At 50.5% G+C, this 16,824-nt stretch overlaps 1 protein-coding gene across 2 annotated transcripts; it reads left to right on the top strand.

Moving 5' to 3' along the window:
- The first annotated feature begins 8,232 nt into the window (after window positions 1-8,232).
- Window positions 8,233-16,077, top strand: LOC146345321 (uncharacterized). 2 transcript variants are annotated; one of them, XM_084860076.1, is made up of 5 exons: window positions 8,233-8,609; window positions 11,040-11,166; window positions 11,606-11,704; window positions 12,471-12,632; window positions 13,115-16,077. In XM_084860076.1, the coding sequence occupies exons 1-5, from the start codon at window positions 8,559-8,561 to the stop codon at window positions 14,359-14,361; spliced, it is 1,686 nt and encodes a 561-aa protein (XP_084716202.1). In that variant the 5' UTR covers window positions 8,233-8,558; the 3' UTR covers window positions 14,362-16,077. The 2 variants fall into 2 exon arrangements, with proteins under 2 accessions (XP_084716202.1, XP_084716203.1); XM_084860077.1 differs by having other exon boundaries at window positions 8,233-9,234.
- Window positions 16,078-16,824: the final 747 nt, after the last annotated feature.

Genomic DNA, 16,824 nt, shown 5'->3' with positions numbered 1-16,824 from the left:
GTGGGTTTTGAAGACTCTCTCTGGTGAGCTTTTTGGCCTAAATATGGCAGGATTCACACTTCTGCACTAATAACATTGACCCCTGCACCTGTCGGAGTTGCGGGTGGTGTCTGTTTTGGTTTCATTCAATACTGAAGACACCTTTTTCATTTAAATAAAGTGGGAGATCTTTTTTTTTTAAACTAAACACATCTTATATGTACTCACAGTGATCTCTGCACTCTGTGTGTGGATCCTTGGCGAGCCAAAAATGGCACCAGCTGCACACAAGACGGAGGCATCGGCAGACTCGGAGAAACCCCAGCCCAAGGATACAGAAATGGGGGGGGGACCCACTGGGAGGACCCCCCCCAACAGACCAAAAGGACTGAGCATGCTCAGTAGGCACTGAATGCGGACCTTATATGGGGGGCGCAGTGGGTGGAGAACTGGTCGGGGGGAAGGGGATAGAACATCCTTCTCCTACCTGGTGCCCTCCAGCTGCATTGCATTACAATTCCCATGATACCTAGCCAGCCTATCCTGAACAGGAGCACTTCTCACTGCAACATTTTATTGCAGGTTGCACATATACATTTTGAAACAGGTGTTTAACCTCTTTGAGCCCGAGGGCAGAATTCCATTTCAGAGAAGCTCTTGGGGACCACATTTGGGGGTGGGGGGCCCCAAGGCAAAAGGGGTGAAGCACAGACCAAAGCTATGAGCATACCAAACACATTCTGAAACTCGAAAGGTTCACATAGCATTACACATATCTGGAGCACGTTCCCAGGCCAAGCAGGGCCTGGTTTTGCTTTGCCTGTCCATGTAATTTCCTACAAAAAAGAAAAGCTGACCAAAATATTTCCTTTCTTTGCATTTATATTATCGTGAAGTTCCACGGTCATGTCTTAGGGGTGTCAGACACCAATGTCTGTCTTGTCAGCATCCTTCTTTGGATCCACTTGCTGCAAAGTTTGATGTAGGGGGTTACAATGATATTTCTGCAGGTGGCAAGTCAAGAGTTCCCATATTAGCCCAGTTTGCCCTTGAGCAATCACATTCCATGGTGGGCTGCCCCATTTTCCTGGGGAACAACTTTCATTGTGCAGAGGGTAAGGACCTACCGAAACACACACACAAAAAAGGACCCTGGACCTTCAAAAAAATAGTGCGGGGTTTTAAAAGTATAATCTCGGAACTCTCAGCAGGAGAAAGTATGGAATAAGAGCTTTGCTTATTGTGCAGTTTTGGTCTGATGAAATCTCACAGCTCCCATGTCAAATGTTTGAAAACAAGAGACATCCAAACCTAAGAGAAGTGTACTTTAAAAGTTGTATAGGGTCAGGAAAAAAAATACCACACCAAGTATTTTGGCAGGTGGTTCCCTTCCCTTTAATTAACCATTCTGTTTCAAATTTCTTGGATCCAACAGTGATTCCACTTTCTAAAGGGGTGCGTGCGCGCACACAACGAACATAGATGCACACAAGCAGCACACCCAAAGAAAATTAAGAGATTCATGAGGGGCACATCACCTCCAGATCTCACAACATGTCTTGGCTCTACTTATGGGGCTCAAATACCAAAGACAGGAGGATTTGCATTGTTCACTCAGGAAAACACACATCTGCTCCTCCAAATGGCTTTGCCGTCTATCAGCGGGGTGTGAGGAAAGGAAACTTTATCTCCCTAGTTTGTTGGCTTCTAAGTGACAGGCCAAATGGCAGAGTCTTTGTCGCATAATCTCTGACTTCCTTCAAGAGCTCAGGGTAAACATGAAATCTGTCCTCCATGCAGGTCCCTTGATACAGAGTAAAATTACTCTGGACCTCATCTTTCTCCCCTCTCTCTGTACATTCTCTGAGGAGTTCTGTAATCAAGTTGGTGCCTGCTGCGGCAGCTCCTAGCACAGGCAAGAATGTCTCCTCTGCTCAGAGTCCTTGATCTCACAGGGGCTCGGTCAGTCACTGAGATAAATGCGGGTGGGTTCCATAGGAGGATTTGCGGCCAAAAGTTGCCACACACACCTTTCAGGGATGGCAGTGGCTTTTCAGAGAAGATTCTCTGATTCCCTGCAAGACTGCCGTTTTGTCCAAAGCCTTTTTCACCAACGCTACATGGAAACACCCTTTCCTCAGAGGGGATTATCACAGAATCATGGAGTTGAAGTAATCTCCGTGGGTCATCTAGAACACCCCCTGCCCCAGTTCACAATCTAGGCCAAAAGCATTTCTGGCAGATGCTAGTGCAACCTTTTGCTGCCAGCCCCCCAGGAAGGAGGCTCCAGAGCTTCTCCGGTGCAAGTAAGACCGGGCAAACAAGGAAACATTTCCCTACACACTTGGCAAGGATGGGAGCTTTCTCTGGGGTGGATGCTCTGATGTGTCAGAAGGCGATGCTTCACATTCAAGCTCTTGCTGCAGCCACCACAGGGAGGTTTTTCCCATGTGCATTCTCTGACGAGTTACCAGCTGGCATTTTGTAGGACACTTTCCTAGCACTCACAACACAAATAGGGCTTCTCTCCGGTGTGGATTCTCTGGTGGTGTGTGAGCCCACCTTAATTGGCAAAGCTCTTCCTGCATTTATATCAGGAACACGGTTTCTCTCCCATGTGGACTCTTTGGTGGACCCTCAGATTGCTTTTGTCTGGGTTTCTGTGTTGCGCTGCAAGGAAGGAGCCCCTTCCCACCACACAGCACACAGGCCATGTGTGTGTGTGTGTGTGTGTGTGTGTGAGAGAGAGAGAGAGAGAGAATGTGGGATCTGTGTCTATATGTCAGAGGTGTGAATGACTAGTGTGTGTGTGTGTGTGTGTGTGCATTTCTGGGGCTTGCGTTGTAGGTTTTCAGTTCCTGGGATAGGGTGGGGGTCTTTTCACAAAACACTTCTGAGAATATTCCCCAAAATGAGGGATACCACATTTCCCCCTCCTCCTTCCCAGTGCACCAGGAGCAGTTCCAGGTTAAACAGGCAACCAGGACCATTCCTTGACCTGCTGAACCTGATTTGCATCCCTGCACGCTACTCCTCCCGCATCCCACCTTGGGACTGGTCTAGCCTTGCAGAAAATGTGACTTCACCATCCTGTGTTTTTCTTCCCCATTCCCACCCCCACCCAGGCCCACCTGCCTTTTGCAACATTTTGCCTGACAAAGGGATCTGGAGATCGTGAAAGCTTGATCCTTTAAAAAAATCTTTTTGTTGGCCTAATAAAGGGATTACAATAATGTGGATCTTGGAATTCTGCTTATACTCAACATGGCTACCTTTCCTATTTTTGGTGATGTTTTTCAAAGCCACTGCGGATGTCTTTAAGAAGCATGTGCCTCAGTGGCCAAACGTCATATATTTACAAAGCATAGTCCTCACTAATCTCTTCTTCACAGCTGTGACACCATGTTTTCTCACCGTTGTACTGCCTTGGATGGCCAGCCATTATTCCTTGAAGCTCCTCTGCCTTTGTTTCTGCATTGCACACGTCCTGTTTTAAGCAACTCCTATGGTGCTTGGATAGCCAACGTTTATGCTCCTCCGCCTTTGTTTCTCCAGCACAGTGTTGACCCCCTGGCTCCGCCACCTGCCCTCCCAGACACCAGCTACCACTTCTCTTAGCACAAGCGTCGGCACAGCCCCCTTCTGCATAGTGCAGTCTTATGGTGTCTACTCAGAAGTAAGCCCCACGGGAGCGTAGCTCTTTCCACTGCGTCCAGGGTCCAAAATGGCCCAACAGCACTGTCGCCTGGCTTCCTTGGAGCGTGCCCGGCTCTGCGGAGACCTGCCAGCCAACTGCTCCTGGGCCATTGCACTTGTGGCCTGGCCACCGGGGCTCTGACCAGAGGAAGAGCAGGCGCGTGGGCTGCTCACACATCAAACGGAGCACCGGAGGCCCGCCTCATGTGTTGCTCCCTCCCAACTGGCCCAGGCCCCTTGCCTTGGGGGAAACAGAGGGGGGTTGCTGGCAAAGAGGAGCGGAATGAGCAGCAGGGTCTGAATTAATACATAAAACTGGTCTTGTGGGCCCCTTCCAGCCCTGCTATTCTATGATTCTATGAATCTGGGGCAAGACAACGTATGAGTGGCTGCCTGGCTTGAGTACGTCTGGAGCTCAACCACACCTGCTTTTTGCATGAGCCATGGGGCCAGATTCTGGTGGGTCCTGGTCCTCCTTGGCATCAGGGGTTTTGTGCCAGGCTAGAGAAAGGCGAACAGAAATGGGAGGAGGATGGGGGCTTCTTGCTCTGTTGTGTTCAAAAGCTACAATGCCTTGTGGCACCTTGTTGTTCAGTCGTTCAGTCGTGTCCGACTCTTCGTGACCCCATGGACCATAGCACGCCAGGCCTTCCTGTCCTGCGCTCTCTCCCGGAGTGTGCTCAAGTTCATATTCATTGCATCGGTGATGCTATCTTGCCATCTCACCCTCTGCCGTCCCCTTCTTTTGCCTTCAGTCTTTCCCAGCATCAGGGTCTTTTCCAGGGAGTTTTCTCTTCGCATTAGGTAGCCAAAATATTTGAGCTTCAGCTTCAGTATCTGTCCTTCCAATGAGCAGTCAGGGTTGATTTCCTTTAGGGCTGACTGATTTGACCTCCTTGCAGTCCAGGGGACTCATAAGAGTCTTCTCCAGCACCACAGTTGGAAAGCATCAATTCTTCGGCGCTCAGCCTTCCTTATAGTCCAGCTCTCACAGCCATACGTTACTACTGGGAAAACCATAGCTTTGATTAGACGGGCCTCTGCGGTGATCTTGGAGCCCAAGAAAGTAAAATCTGTCACTGCTTCCATTTCTTCCCCTTCTATATGCCAGGAAGTGATGGGGCCAGATGCCACGATCTTCGTTTTTTTAATGTTGAGTTTCAAACCAGCTTTTGCACTCTCCTCTTTCACCCTCAACAAGAGGCTCTTGAGATCCTCTTCGCTTTCTGCCACTAGGGTGGTATCGTCTGCATATCGGAGGTTGTTGATAATTCTCCCAGCAATCTTAATTCCGACCTGTGATTCATCCAACCCGGCGTTTCTCATGATGTACTCTGCATATAAGTTAAATAAGCAGGGTGACAATATGCAGCCTTGTCGTACTCCTTTCCCAATTTTGAACCAATCGGTTGTTCCATGTCTGGTTCTTACTGTTGCTTCTTGTCCCTCGTACAGGTTTCTCAGGAGACAGGTAAGGTGGTCTGGTACTCCCATCTCTTTAAGAATTTTCCAGTGTTTGTTGTGATCCACACAATCAAAGGCTTTAGCGTAGTCAATGAAGCAGAAAGAGATGTTTTTCTGGAATTCTCTTGCTTTCTCCATGATGCAGCGAATGTTGGCGATTTGATCTCTAGTTCCTCTGCCTCTTCGAAACCCAGCTTGTACTTCCGGTAGTTCTCGGTTCGCATACTGCTGAAGCCTAGCTTGTAGGATTTTGAGCATCACCTTGCTGGCATGTGAAATGAGCGCAATTGTGCAGTAGTTTGAACACTCTTTGGTGTTGCCCTTCTTTGGAACTGGAATGTAAACTGACCTTTTCCAGTCTTGCGGCCATTGTTGAGTGTTCCAAATTTGTTGGCATATTGAATGCAGCACTTTAACAGCATCATCTTTTAGGATTTTAAATAGCTCAGCTGGAATACTGTCATCTCCGCTAGCTTTGTTGTTACTAATGCTTCCTAAGGCCCACTTGACTTCACTCTCGAGGATGTCCGGCTCAAGTTCAGTGACTGCACTATCATGGCTATCAGGGACATTCAGATCTTTCCTGTATAGTTCTTCTGTGTATTCTTTCCACCTCTTCTTAATCTCATCTGCTTCTGTGAGGTCCCTGCCTTCTTTGTCCTTTATCATGCTCGTCTTTGCACAAAGCGTTCCCTTGAGATCTCTGATTTTCTTGAAGAGATCTCTAGTCTTTCCCATTCTGTTGTTTTCCTCGATTTCTTTGCATTGTTCATTTAAGAAGGCCTTCTTGTCTCTCCTTGCTATTCTCTGGAACTCTGCATTCAGTTGGATATATCTTCCCCTTTCTCCCTTGCTTTTCGCTTCCCTTCTTTCCTCAGCTACTTGTAAAGCCTCATCAGACAGCCACTTTGCTTCCTTGCTTTTTTTTTCTTTGGGATGAATTTCATTGCTGCCTCCTGAACAATGTTACGGACCTCCGTCCATAGTTCCTCAGGCACTCTGTCTATCAGGTCTAATCCCTGAAATCTATTCCTCACCTCCACTGTATATTCATAAGGGATATGATTGAGGTCATACCTGACTGGTTTAGTGGTTTTCCCTACGTTCTTCAATTTAAGCCGAAATTTTGCAACAAACAGCTCATGATCTGAGCCACAGTCAGCTCCAGGTCTTGTTTTGACTGACTGTATAGAGCTTCTCCATCTTTGGCTGCAAAGGACATAATCAATGTGATTTCAATATTCACCATCTGGTGATGTCCATGTGTAGAGTCGTCTCTTGTGCTGATGGAAAAGAGTGTTTGCTATGATCAGCGTGTTCTCTTGGTAAAACTCTATTAGCTTAATTTTGTACACCATGGCCATGCCTGCCTGTTATCCCGGTGATTTCTTGACTTCCTACTTTAGCATTCCAATCTCCCATGATGAAGAGGACATCTTTTTTTGGTGTTAGTTCTAGAAGGTGTTGTAGGTCTTCATAGAACCGATCAACCTCAGCTTCTTCGGCATCAGTGGTTGGGGCGTAGACTTGAATTAGAATGGTTTGCCTTGGATTCGTACCAAGGCAAACCATTCAAGCGACTGAAAGAATAAACGACAATATATCCCCTGACTGGGGAGCAGGAGGGGGGCAGGAAAACCTCAGGCAGAAAAACCTCCTAGGGCCAGCCTGCAGGGTGGGAAAAGGTAGCTGAGATGGAACAGTTATATTGTTATATTGTGGTTTTAATGTTCTATATATTTTAAATTGTTTTATTGTGTGTTTTTTGGTTTTAATTTTTGTGAACCGCCCAGACAGCTTCGCTTATTGGGCGGTATAGAAATGAAATGAAATAAATAAATAAATAAATAAATAAAATAAACAGCAAATCCTGTGGGGCAGGGAAACAACAGGGGGTACAGAGGGATCTGTGGATGGGGAAGCATTTCAGGATTGCATCAGACTTACTGTGTCATCCTAAACATGTTTGCTCAGAAGTAAGTCATACTGAGTTCAATGAGATTTAGTTCCAGGTAAGGGTATGTTGGAATCTTACTCCTGAGTAAATGTGCGCAGAGCTGCAACCTGCCTTATCCAGCCTGAAGATAGTTCCAGTAGTTCCTGTCTTCTCATGATGTGGCCAAAGTACTTCAGTTTCGCCTTTCATATCCTTCCCTCAAGCGAGCAGTCTGGCTTTATTTCCTGGGGTATGGACTAGTATGATCTTCTTGCAGTCCAAGGCACTCTCCGAATTTTCCTCCAGCACCGCAGTATCTGGAACTAGAGAGAAACCTGGGCATTGATAACTTCGGTAATTTAAGATAACAAGCAGCCAAACCCAAAGGTAGCCGTGCTGGTCGATGAGAAATACAAACTCAAAATCCACAGCTGGGAATTTGGGTTGGCCCTGATAAAGGCATCCAACCATGCATTTTGGTACTTTGAGACTTGTAGCACGATGAGGTTCCTGCTGTGGATTTTAGGATTTCAAGAAATTTGGACCCAAGAACTGTAAAACCAATTTTTTTTCCAGAGTGGCTGGGTGACCAGTCAGATGGGCGATTAATAAATTTAATAAATAAATAAATAAATAATAAAATGTTCCAGGTTCCCAGAAACGCCCGAAGTATTTGAAATCAAACGAGCAGCCAGCTGTCTCCTCACCTGGTGCGGGGACCAGGAGCAGCAAAGCAACGCCCTCCAGCCCCGAGGTCTCTGTCCCAGCTCTCGGGCTGGGCTGGGACGGGGGTGCTCAGAAGTTCATCCCGCCATGTTTTATGGGGGCTGCTCTCTAGTAACCGCGTAGGTTTGCAGCCTGAGAGCATGGGCCATACAAGTGCATAATGCGTCCCCACACTCTCCCTTGCCAGCGCCACGTTCCGCTTGCAAGGAATCGGTACCCGTTCACGGGGGCAGGGGTGTTCCCAGGCCCTCCATCCTCCCCATCTGGATTTGGGCCGGAAGGAACAAGGACACGCGTGGGCGCGGGGAGGGAAGTTTGTAAGCAAGCCCCGTTTGGGGCCCTGCACGGTCCTGCGCCTTCTGTAACGTTCCCAGCCTTCCTTTCTGACCGGGCGCGTGGATTTGCACCGGTAAATTAGCTGTTGCGCGCAGTTTTCGGTCCCGTGGCCCGGACCTCCTCGGCGCCCGCGCTGGCCGCTTCCTCGGGAGCAAGGCCCGTGCGCACTCGGGGCCGGGGGAGGCGTGCGCGGGACGGGCGCGCTCGGCTCGCGGCGGGGCGTGGTCCGGCCGCCTCTCCCGGAGCGCCCGCGGGGCGCCCCCTCGCCCGGGGCCGCGGAGCGCAACGCCAGAGGTGCGGGGGGCGGCGGGGCGCGGCGCGGGCCCTCTCTGCAGCTGAGCCGCCGCCGGCGGGCGCGCTGTGGGCCCCGCCGCGGATCGAGGCTCCCCGACGCATCGCGCCCGCCTTCGCCGCCCGCCAAATGGGCGGGCGGCGGAGGGCGAGGAAGGCCGGGCGGAGGCCAGCGGCGCAGGTGAGGGCGCTTCTCCCGGGGCGGCGGCGCCTCTGGAAAGGAGCCTGGCGCGGGGGCCGCGGCGCTGCGGGGAACGTTCCCGGGGCGGCGGATTTGCAGGAGCGCCTCGCAGCCGGGAAGAGGCCGGCCGAGCCAGGGGTGGAGGCGGCGGGAAGGGGCTGCGGGGCCGCCGGGGAGCAGGACCCGCCGTGCGCGCCGCCACCCGCGGGCCGGGGAGGGCGGCCGGCCCGGGGGCCGCGGCTTGGCCGTGCGCTCCCCCGACAGGCCCGCCCGCGCGGCGCTCGAGAAGAGCGGGGGCCTCCCGGCCGCGCGCCGAGGGAGCCTTTCGCCCGTCGGGGGTGCTGCCTCTGCGCACAGCCCGCGCGCCCGCGGAAGCGGCCCTCAGCCAGCCCCCGCCGAGTCGTGGGAGGGGAAAGCGGCGCCCGGCCGCACGGCGCCGAGCTCGCGGCCCCCCGCCGCCCTCCGGACGCCGCGGGAACGGGTTCCGCCCCCCTGAGGCCCTGGGTTGCGGCGGCGAGCGCTGAGCCGCGCTGCGGGGAAGGAGCCTGATGCGTCAGGCGAGGTCAGCCTTCCCCTCCAGAGGCGTTGGACCACGACTCCCAGTATCCCCAGCCGGCCAAGAGAGGTAGTGCCACCAGTGGAGTCACAAGCGGAGCGGCCTCGGCCTTCAGGAGCTTTGGGCCTGTGATCTGGCTGGTTCTGAAGGAGTCAGATACTCCAGCGTGGGGCTAGTGACCCCCTCGTGGGCTGCAGCGGCATCCGTGCGCAGCCTGCTCGCTGCCCCGGGAGGGGGCTCCCAGCGGAGGGGGGGCGCTAGGCAGCGTCAGCCTTTGCGTTCCAAAGTTTGAGAAGTGCTGGGTTGGGGCTGCGGAGGGTTCAGGCATTTTGCCATGACCTCCATCCGATGGCTCTGCATCAGGGGTAGGCAGCATGGTACCTGGGGGAACCAATATGCCCCTGGACACCTTCCTTGGCACCCTTCCCTTCCCTTCCCACTAAAAACAACCCAAACACATTTTCTTACCAGTAGCTGGGATTGCTGTGAAATAGGTAAGGATTGCACATACTTAAATTAACTTTATGAGGTGAGGTGGCTGAGGGCTTTCTCTAGCTCTTTTAAAACTGTAGAACCTATTTAAAAGCCCCTGCAGTTCCTCGATCGTGACGCCACATAGTCCTAACCTTCCCTTTGGGATTATTTGAGTCCTACAGCTATTTAGGAGAAATTAAAGTGGAAGGGGAGAAAGAAGTTTGTGGAGGCTGATTGGATCCTTTGCTGTACTGAAGCTACTAAACTTCTGCAGAAGCCAAAGGTTCCAGTTTGGGACAGTAAAATCAGATGCTGTATGAAATAACAGTATTTCACACGGAGCTCTTTCTTCCCTTCCATCTCCCTCTTCAGAATTTAATTGCAAGCAATCTTCCAGCAGTGGGCATGGAAAAGCAGAAAGGTAGGGGGAGAGAGGTCTTTTGCACCTCCAAAAAACACACAACCCCACACCAGAGATTAGGGATAGGGACCTCCTAATGGTCACCTTAAACACCTTCTGATTAGGATCTCTAATCCCCTTTATAGCTTGACAGTTTTTTACTTTTTATTTTAATCTTTGAGAAAAGGAAAATTTATGCATGGCTAGCACAAAAGCCACTGGACCTAACTGCCTGAAATTTGGCAAGTTCAGTCAGCTTCATAGGGGCTGCCAGGTCCCCAAATTCCATGAACTTACACAGAAACACACACAAAAATAGCTCTTCGCTTTGACAGATTTTCTTGAAAATAGCAAATGTTACCTGTGACTAGCACAAAAGCCACTGGACCTAAATGCCTGAAACTGGGCAGGTTCAATCACATCCATGGGGGCTGCGAGGTCTCCAAATGTCATATGTTTATCTTACAAGCTAAAAAAGTTATGGTCGTTTCTGTTTTCCAATGCAAGTTAATGGGAAAATGTATAAAAATGGCAGTTAGGACAGCTCAAGAGATGCGGGGCACAGCTCAAAGAAGATCTGGGGCCTGTGCCCAGGTGGGCCCCCCCTAACGATGCCCCTGGGCAGCGTGGTACCCATGGGCACCAATGCAGCCTCTGGACACCTTCCTTGGCGCCTGCCCTTCCTTTCCTACTTTTTTAAAAAAATTAACATTTTCTTACCAGCAGCTGGGATTGCTGTGAAACAGGTTTCTGTTGGTGCTGAAAACTGGGCCCAAAGGAGTGGCTTAGTGTGTTGAAGCTCAGACCCCACCCCTGCCTTGAAGTAAGGTTTTTGGGTGGGTTACTTGTCCTATGCCACACCTCCCATGGCAGCCATTTTGTGGTGGTGGTGCTTCTCAATTTGCCAAATGTCCCCTTGGCCCAAAAAAGTTGCCTCCCCCTGCTCCACATGAAAGGCGAATCACAAAGAACTGAGTCTGGGGCATTTTTTTCATTCCAGGTTGCTGTGAGCTTTGCTGATGTCACCGTCTGTTTCTCCCGGGAGGAGTGGGAGATGTTGTCAGAGGCCCAGAAGGAGCTGTACCGAGATGTGATGACGGAAAATTATGCCAGCCTCTCTTTCCTAGGTGAAATGTGGTTTGGGTTGCATTCAGGGGCCTGGGGAAATGGCTGTGGGCACCCTTGATTGCATAAGGTTGGCTCTGAATTCCCAGAATGCAGCCTCGTCATATTCTGAGTGTAAGCACAGCTTTGAGCGCCATTTTTCTGGTGGGAAGGAGGAATATGAATTAAATCAATCCATAAATCCTGGGGCATCTGCCTGGACATATTTCTCTGAGGGCTGTTTGAAAAATGTCCTCAGCCCTTTCCTTATTCTCTTCCTCGACAGAGGCTGAAATCCTATACTCTGTTACTTAGCAGTAAGTCCCATTCAGTGCAGAGTAGTTTAATTTCAGGTCGCATGCATGGGATCGGGCTTCAGGCCTTCTTAGTTGTATAATGGAAGCACCATGACCCCTTTCTCCAGCCAAGCTGCACTCTCTCTTTTTGTGTGTCGGTTAACAGGCCTTCTGACTGCCAAACCGCGGCTAGTTTCCAAGCTTGAACAAGGGCAAGAGTTGTACCATGAGGACCAGCCAGGGGGTGCTCAGAGCCCCTCCTCGGGTGAGTAGCAGTATTTGTTGAACAGTGGGGAGCGTACGCCCCAAATAAGCAGGACCTCCCTGGGACTTTGCAACCCTGATGGGGTTTGCTCGTGAGAAGATCGAGCTAAGGGTCGCTTGGGGATGGTTACTGTTGCGTTTTCCCAGTGATCGTCCCCAGCTGGTGAATTGCTTTATAACAAAGGCGATTTCAGTCTGCAACTGGAATCTGCACAAGACAAGACTGAGTTAAATCAAGTTCCCCAGTTGCGCTGCAGATGCTTCCTCGAAATAGGATTGCTGACTTTTCAGCCACATTGTCTGGCTGTGCCTTTAAGAGCCGCTTGTTGTGCGGAGATTGGCAGTCTCTTCAGTACCCTGGAAAGATTCACCATGTGAAAGACAGCTGCACATCAAGCAGCCCTTAAAGGCACGGAAGCAGTGCTGTCCTTTTTTCTGGCATTTGGCAACTTTACCTAGGTATATTAATGGGTTGATATAACAATTACAATGTGTTGATTTGCAGCTCTGGAGAGCCTACCTGGGAGGATACAGGATATAGCAACTTGGCTATATGCTTTTGTAAATATGTAAAGGACGTTTCTGTGGTTTTAGAAAATGGTTCCTGATACATTGCTTATTTTATGAGTGTCCTACTCTTTGATCACGATGTGTCTCACTGTACAGAAAGGATGCGCACTAGAAGAATATGGGGAGACCTCTTGCTATTTTTGCATGCTGTTCTGTAACAATGAAGTGTTTAATGTCCCAATTCTTGCTTCCCGCAGCTAGGGAAGGAGCAGGGCCTCCTGAAAGTCCAGGATCTCAACAAACCCGCCTTAAAAGACGGGAGGAGAAAGAGAGTTGCGAGCGCAGTACATCATCTCGCCGCCTCAGAAGTGATCCGGAGCAAGAGGAGAGTCGGATAACGCCAAAGAGAGGCTACAGATGTAATTATTGTGGGAAAATTTTAGGAAGTCGGGAAAAAAACCTGGAAGATAATGGCTTACAGCAGCAACTTATACACTGCATTTTTATTTCAAAGCATGGACGTCTCTTTGTCTCAGTATGATCAAGAATACGGAGAGAGACCATCTCTTTGCAGAGTGTCCAGAATTTTCCAGATGTGTTCTGGTAGTTATTAACAAGACAATCTGCCTTTTTCTGCTGCACTGCTGCTGTCGTTAATCCCCACACTTGGTGTGATTAAACAAATGGTCACAACCTCTCTCTGTTTAAACCAGCCTCCCCTGACCTGGTGCCCTCTAGATGTGTTGCACTACAAGTCCCAGCATGCCAAGAGCTCTAGTTCAGCCCATCTGGAGGGCGCAGGTTGGGGAAAGGTGCTTTAAGCACATGAGGAGTAAACCCATTTTTGCATGCTGTTCTGTAACAATGAAGTGTTTAATGTCCCAATTCTTGCTTCCCGCAGCTAGGGAAGGAGCAGGGCCTCCTGAAAGTCCGGGATCTCTAGAGACCTGCCGTAAGAGCCTGGAGGAGGAAGAGAGTCGCGAGCGTGGGAGACCGTCCTGCCAACTCGGAAGTGATCTGGAGCAAGAGTCCGATAACGAGAATCAAATAACGCCAAAGAGAGGCTACAAATGTCATTACTGTAAGAAAGTCATAGGCAGTCGGAAAAACCTGTTGACTCACAAGAAGATCCACACGGGGGTAAGGCCCTATGAGTGCCAAGAATGTGGGAAGAAGTTCAATCGCAGTGAGCACTTGACGGTGCATGAGAGAACCCATACAGGGGAGAAGCCCTTCCGGTGCAAGGTCTGTGGGAAGCGGTTCAGCCAGAAGGCAAACCTCCGCACACACTCCGTCATCCACTCGGGGGAAAAGCCCTTCAGATGCTCTGAGTGTGGGAAGAGGTTCAGCCAGAAACAGTACCTCATTCCTCATGAGAAACTCCACAGGGGAGAGAAGCCGTATGGATGCGACACATGTGGGAAAAGTTTCATTGCTCTGAAAGTCCTCCGGAACCACCAGAAGTGTCACCTGGGCCCTCACCCGTGTGTCGAATGTGGAAAGACGTTCATGTCCCAGGCAGGCTGGAAGGAACACCAGCGGCTTCACACGGGGGAGAAACCGTTCGTGTGCACCCAGTGCGGAAAACGCCACGCCACCAGTGCCAGCCTGAAGTATCACGTGCAGAGGTTCCACGTGAAGGAGCAGCTCTACCAGTGTAGCTCCTGTGACAAAAGCTTCTGGCATAAATCATCCCTAACGTACCACCAGCGCGTCCACACCGGCGAGCGGCCCCACAAATGTACCGAGTGCGGAAGAAGCTTCTGCCGCAAAAACACCCTCAGGAAACATGCGCGGACTCACACTGGCGAGAAACCCTTTTCGTGCGCTGAGTGCGGGGGGAAGTTTACCACCAAGTACAGCCTCCAGTCCCATCAGAAAACCCACACGGGCGAGAAACCGTTCAAGTGCAGCTACTGTGGGAAAAGCTACAGGAGGAGCCGGCAGCTCCTGAGGCACGAAGAGCTCCACACGGGGAAACGGCCGACGTGCCTCGCGTGCGGAAAGAGGCTGCGGACGGAGAGGGAGCTGCTGATACACCAGCGGGTCCATACCGGGGAGAAGCCCTTCCAGTGTCCCCGCTGTGAAAAGAGCTACCACCGGAAAAACGATTTGGTAAGGCATATGAAAGACCCATGCAAAGAATAATCGACCAGCTTGTCTTGGAGAACGGGGCTCTGAATGGCATCGCAGTGAAAATTCGCAGGAAGCTGCTCTGATAAGCCTCCCCCAAACAGGTTATCCTGAAAAATCTAGTGGTCTCCTCATGAGAAGAGAAACCTTGGTGGTGGAGGGCAGGAAGAGAAGGCCTTTTGTATTTCTTTCTATCCCACCGGAGGGGCTGTTCTATATTAGCTCAGCAAGCAAGGCGGGAAGCGATCCAGAGTCTTAGGGGATTCCAGACGAGTCGTGCAACTTGAGCAGAGACAAAATCTAGCTTCAGGTTTCAACTGGAAAGAAGAGGAGATGGCTGTCCTGGGTTGTTCCTGTCAAGCACTCGGGAGAATTTGGATTTAATTGCCATTGAATGTAAAAAAGTGAATTTAGAACTGCCATCCTGTTCAAGATTGTGTAAGCTAAGGTCTTGGGACAATATAAGTGAAGCTGTTTGAGTGCTTCAAATGGGGTATGTGAATATATTCGTACAGCCCTTGTCAATCAGTCCCCAAAGTTTCTGCACATCTTTTTACTTGCCTGCTTTTTATTCCTAAAAGGGCCTGGTAGGAGATAGATGAGCACTCTGGCCTTCCTTTGCTGGTCCCTCTTTAGAGCAAAAAGTAGGTGAGTAGAACATTTTTCATGCTAGGAAGGCAGTGGGCTGGTGGAGGAGGCATAGAGCTTGCTTTCGCTGCTGGATGCGCAGGAAGGGGTCTCACCCACTGGTCCATAGAGGGGCGGCGGGCTGGTGGCGAAGGCACAGGTCTCTCTCTTCCTTTGCTGGCGGTCCGCTGTGTTTCTGTACTAGACGTGCAGGAGGTGAGGCCACATCATGTGCATCCACCACAGGAAGGCACATGTTGTTCTATGCCCTTGTCAGTGCCCACTAGTTTCAACCCCGCACAAGGAAGAGGCAAGGAGCCCTCCTCCATGCCAGCATAGAAACGCAGTAGGTTGCCAGAGGAGTGGCTGAGCATCCTGTCTCTCCTGGCAGACCGCTCACTCGCCTGGGTTGAAATTCCTAGTCCCCTGTGGCGAGTGGTTGAAAACAAGACTGTATTATGATTATTACTGTTGCATTAAACAGTCAATATAATGAAATGTTCCTTCAGTGGTCAGGAACCCACCAAAAGGGCAATACTGCAAAGGGGGGCAGGGGGAGCCCAGCTGGTGGGGGAGGCAGAGGGGGGTGCCTTAGACCAGGTCAGACCATGTGCCACCTCAGCCTACAATGGTCTCCAGGCAGTGGCTCTTCCGGGCCTCAGGCAGAGGAAGGCATTCTCCATCTCCTGCTGCCTGATGGTCTCTCTGTAGGAGACAAGCTGCGTGAGACAAAGTCATTAACCCAGTTGGATCTTCCGTTGGCTCAGTCTTCGCAAGCGATTCCTTTTCCTTTGGGTGGGATGCAATGTGATTGATCCCCTTTGTTTTAGTTTCGAATATGTAATGATTTGCTTTTTAAAATATTTTGTGTTCATTACTATGTGCTATATCATAAAGAAAACATGGACCATTGTTTATTTGATGTGTTTGTTCAGTGGTGGTGGGGTGAATCGTATTCCTTATGTGGGTTTTGAAGACACCCTCTGGTGAGCTTTTTGCTCTAAATATGGCAGGATTCACACTTCTGCACTAATAAATTTGACCCCTGCACCTGTTGGAGTTGCGGGTGGTGTCTGTTTTGGTTTTGTTCAATATTCAAGACACCTTTTTCATTTAAATAAGGTGGGGGGAGATCTTTTTCTTCACAAAACTAGACACATTTTATATATACTCATAGCGATCTCTGCTCTTTCTGACTGTGGATCCTTAGCTAGCCCAAAACGGCACCAGCCGCACACAAGACACAGGCTCCGGCGGATACAGAGGAACCCCAGCCCAAAGACATAGGAAACAGTCTTTAAGGCAGAAAAACCCTCTGGCGGTACCCTCTCCCCCCATGCATGCGCATAAACAGCCCAAAGAGGACTGAGCATGCTCAGTGGGAACAGAATCCAGACCTCCTGTTGGGGGTACAGGGTGATGGACAGCTGATCGAAGGGGGAATGGAGCAGAATAGTCTTCCATCACCTGATGCCCTCCAGATGCACTGGATTGCAATTCCCATAATACCCAGTCAGCTTATCCTGAACAGGAGAACTTCACGCTGCAATGTTTTATTGCAGGTTGCACTTGTACATTTAAAAACCAGGGTGTCAAGCCACTTTGAGATCCAGGGTGGAACTCCACTTCAAAGAAGCTTTTGGGGGCTGCATTGCAGTGTCATTCCAGTTACCCTTGCCGCCAATACTTTAGGCTTGGCAGAGGCATTCCAGCCTTTTTGAATGGGGAAGTATGCACCCCAAAGCCAGGAAACCGCTGGCCCACTGGTGGTCGGGAGGGGAGTGGGAACCACCTAGCGATGAGGAGTGGGGTGTGTGACTGGATTGGGCCCCCAGGCCCGAGGGCCAAAGC

This window comes from Heloderma suspectum, chromosome 5, assembly GCF_057233095.1.
Source record: "Heloderma suspectum isolate Gila_16-S chromosome 5, 16-S_ref, whole genome shotgun sequence".
NCBI lineage: Eukaryota > Metazoa > Chordata > Lepidosauria > Squamata > Helodermatidae > Heloderma > Heloderma suspectum.
This window is presented reverse-complemented; position numbering and strand designations above follow the sequence as displayed.